Source organism: Nestor notabilis, unplaced genomic scaffold, assembly GCF_000696875.1.
Source record: "Nestor notabilis isolate BGI_N333 unplaced genomic scaffold, ASM69687v1 scaffold32493, whole genome shotgun sequence".
In the NCBI taxonomy this organism is placed as follows: domain Eukaryota; kingdom Metazoa; phylum Chordata; class Aves; order Psittaciformes; family Psittacidae; genus Nestor; species Nestor notabilis.
In genome coordinates, this window is record NW_009921105.1 from 1,425 (window position 1) to 3,313 (window position 1,889).

The window sequence follows — 1,889 nt, forward strand, 5'->3', positions numbered from 1 at the left end:
TAACAGTAACTGGTTTACTGTGCTAGTTGGTTAACTGTTTTCTAAAATAAAAGGGGGGGAAGTATGGATGTGTATTTCTCTATTCAGACCTGTGTAGAAGCCAGATGCTCAACATTATTAATGAAAGCTCTCAAACAAAAAGCTAGGGCACACAAACATTATTAAGTATCCATAATAAATTGGATCTTGCTTGTTTTACTGTTGAAGAAATTAAATACACAAGTGATTCAGTGACAACTGTTATGTAATACCCATAATATTGTTTCTAAAAGGACCAAAAGACTCATTGTGGATGTGATACGAACACAGCCAGGGGATACGCTCTTAGAAATATTAGAAACACCAGCCACTGTGCAACAGGTAAGTGCTATGTTGTACCTGAAGACTGAGGAAAGTGCTTGCTTTATTACAGCTGTTCAAAAGTCTTAACAGGTCTCTGACAGCTTTCTCCGCTGCTTAATAGCAATGTTGCAGGTTTTGGACTATTCAAATCTAAAGCCTTCAAAATGTGAGACCTACAGATTTTCTTTGACTGTATAATTGGTAACAGCGTCAAAGGAAAAGAAAAAATGTGTCTTGTTGTCACCTAGCAGAGTGATAATGTTCTCCTTTTTTTTTTTTTTTTCTTTTTGGAACAGGTTCCTTTCTATCCTGTTATAACACAATCAAATAGCCTGAAGTTAATCCTTCTGCTCGATTTTTTTCTTTCTCATGAACTTCAGTGCCTAACTCAAGCTCCCTGACACCTAGTTTATTTGCTTAAGCAATAAAAGCAAACATCTGCCTGGGGAACTACTGTTATCCCTAGTATGGGAATTGAGTGGGAAGAGCTCCCAGTTGAAGTCTTCCCTGTAGATACTGACACACAAAGCTACATCTCAATATGTGCACATTTTAGCTTACCTCTGTGTGTGTGTGTGTATGTAGGAGGCACCTGTGAGATCTGGGCCATTGTCCCACAACTAAATGAAGCCATTGACTTGTCCGTCTGATTTTAGACATGCTTTGATTAACTGAAACACATGGAGGTGTTGTGATTAGTTACTTAAGGTATGTCAAAAGGCATAACAAATGAAGCACTTTCAGATCATGTGGAAAGAGGACATAAATAAAGCCTCCACCTTGATTCTTGATAACCTACTTTGAGAATTCAGTGTGCTTGAATACTTAACTGTTATAATGAGCTGGAAAATAACTGTTCTGGATTTCTATGGGTGGTTTTTGTTGCGGTTTTTTGTTTGGGTTTTTTTTTTTTCTACACAGGAATCTGAGCACCTGAAACTTGCAGAAAAGCGTGCCATCTTAAATTCCAAAACTCCAGAGAAAATGAAGCACAGTCAGTCTATTTTCGAAGATGGACAGCTACCAATAGAACAAAAGAAAAGGAAAATTCAGAGAAATCTCCGGACATTGGAACAAGCAGGACTAGTGTCTTCATCAACTAAGTACCAAGAAATTATAAATGAGATCGCTAAGGTAAATGGAACATGCTGTATATTAACAGTTTTTAAGCATCTGACCTAAATCCATTCCAGCTAGAGATGTACATTTTCCAGAGAATACTACACTGAATTGCGTAAGTACCCACATAAGAAAAAAAAAATCGTCTTTGTTTACTGACAAAATAAGTGAAAGACAGTCCTCTCATGCATAAATACCTGAACTGAATAACACAAAACTGTAGTCTGTGTTACACAGATTTAATACTGATGCTATTTTAACTTCTCCAGTATAATGTGTTTCAGTATAGCTTTTTATATCTTAAAAGGAATCAGAATTACCCATCAGTGTGTTAATCAATAATTAATGAAGTACTGGTAAGGTTTAAAAAGACTTAAAATCCCAAAACATTCTCTGATTGGTATTAACACTGGTCTGCAGTGGTTCAG

At 36.5% G+C, this 1,889-nt stretch overlaps 1 protein-coding gene across 1 annotated transcript in view; it reads left to right on the top strand.

Annotated features, from left to right (window-relative positions):
- Positions 1-272: 272 nt before the first annotated feature.
- The window catches only part of LOC104402989 (ras GTPase-activating-like protein IQGAP2), a gene marked incomplete at its 5' end in the record, with an annotated part of 6,506 nt that continues 4,889 nt past the window's right edge, over positions 273-1,889 (top strand). The window contains 2 exons of the mRNA XM_010011002.1: positions 273-360; positions 1,264-1,476. Coding sequence (XP_010009304.1) covers positions 273-360; positions 1,264-1,476 — 301 coding nt within the window. The remainder of the gene's footprint in view (positions 361-1,263; positions 1,477-1,889) is intronic.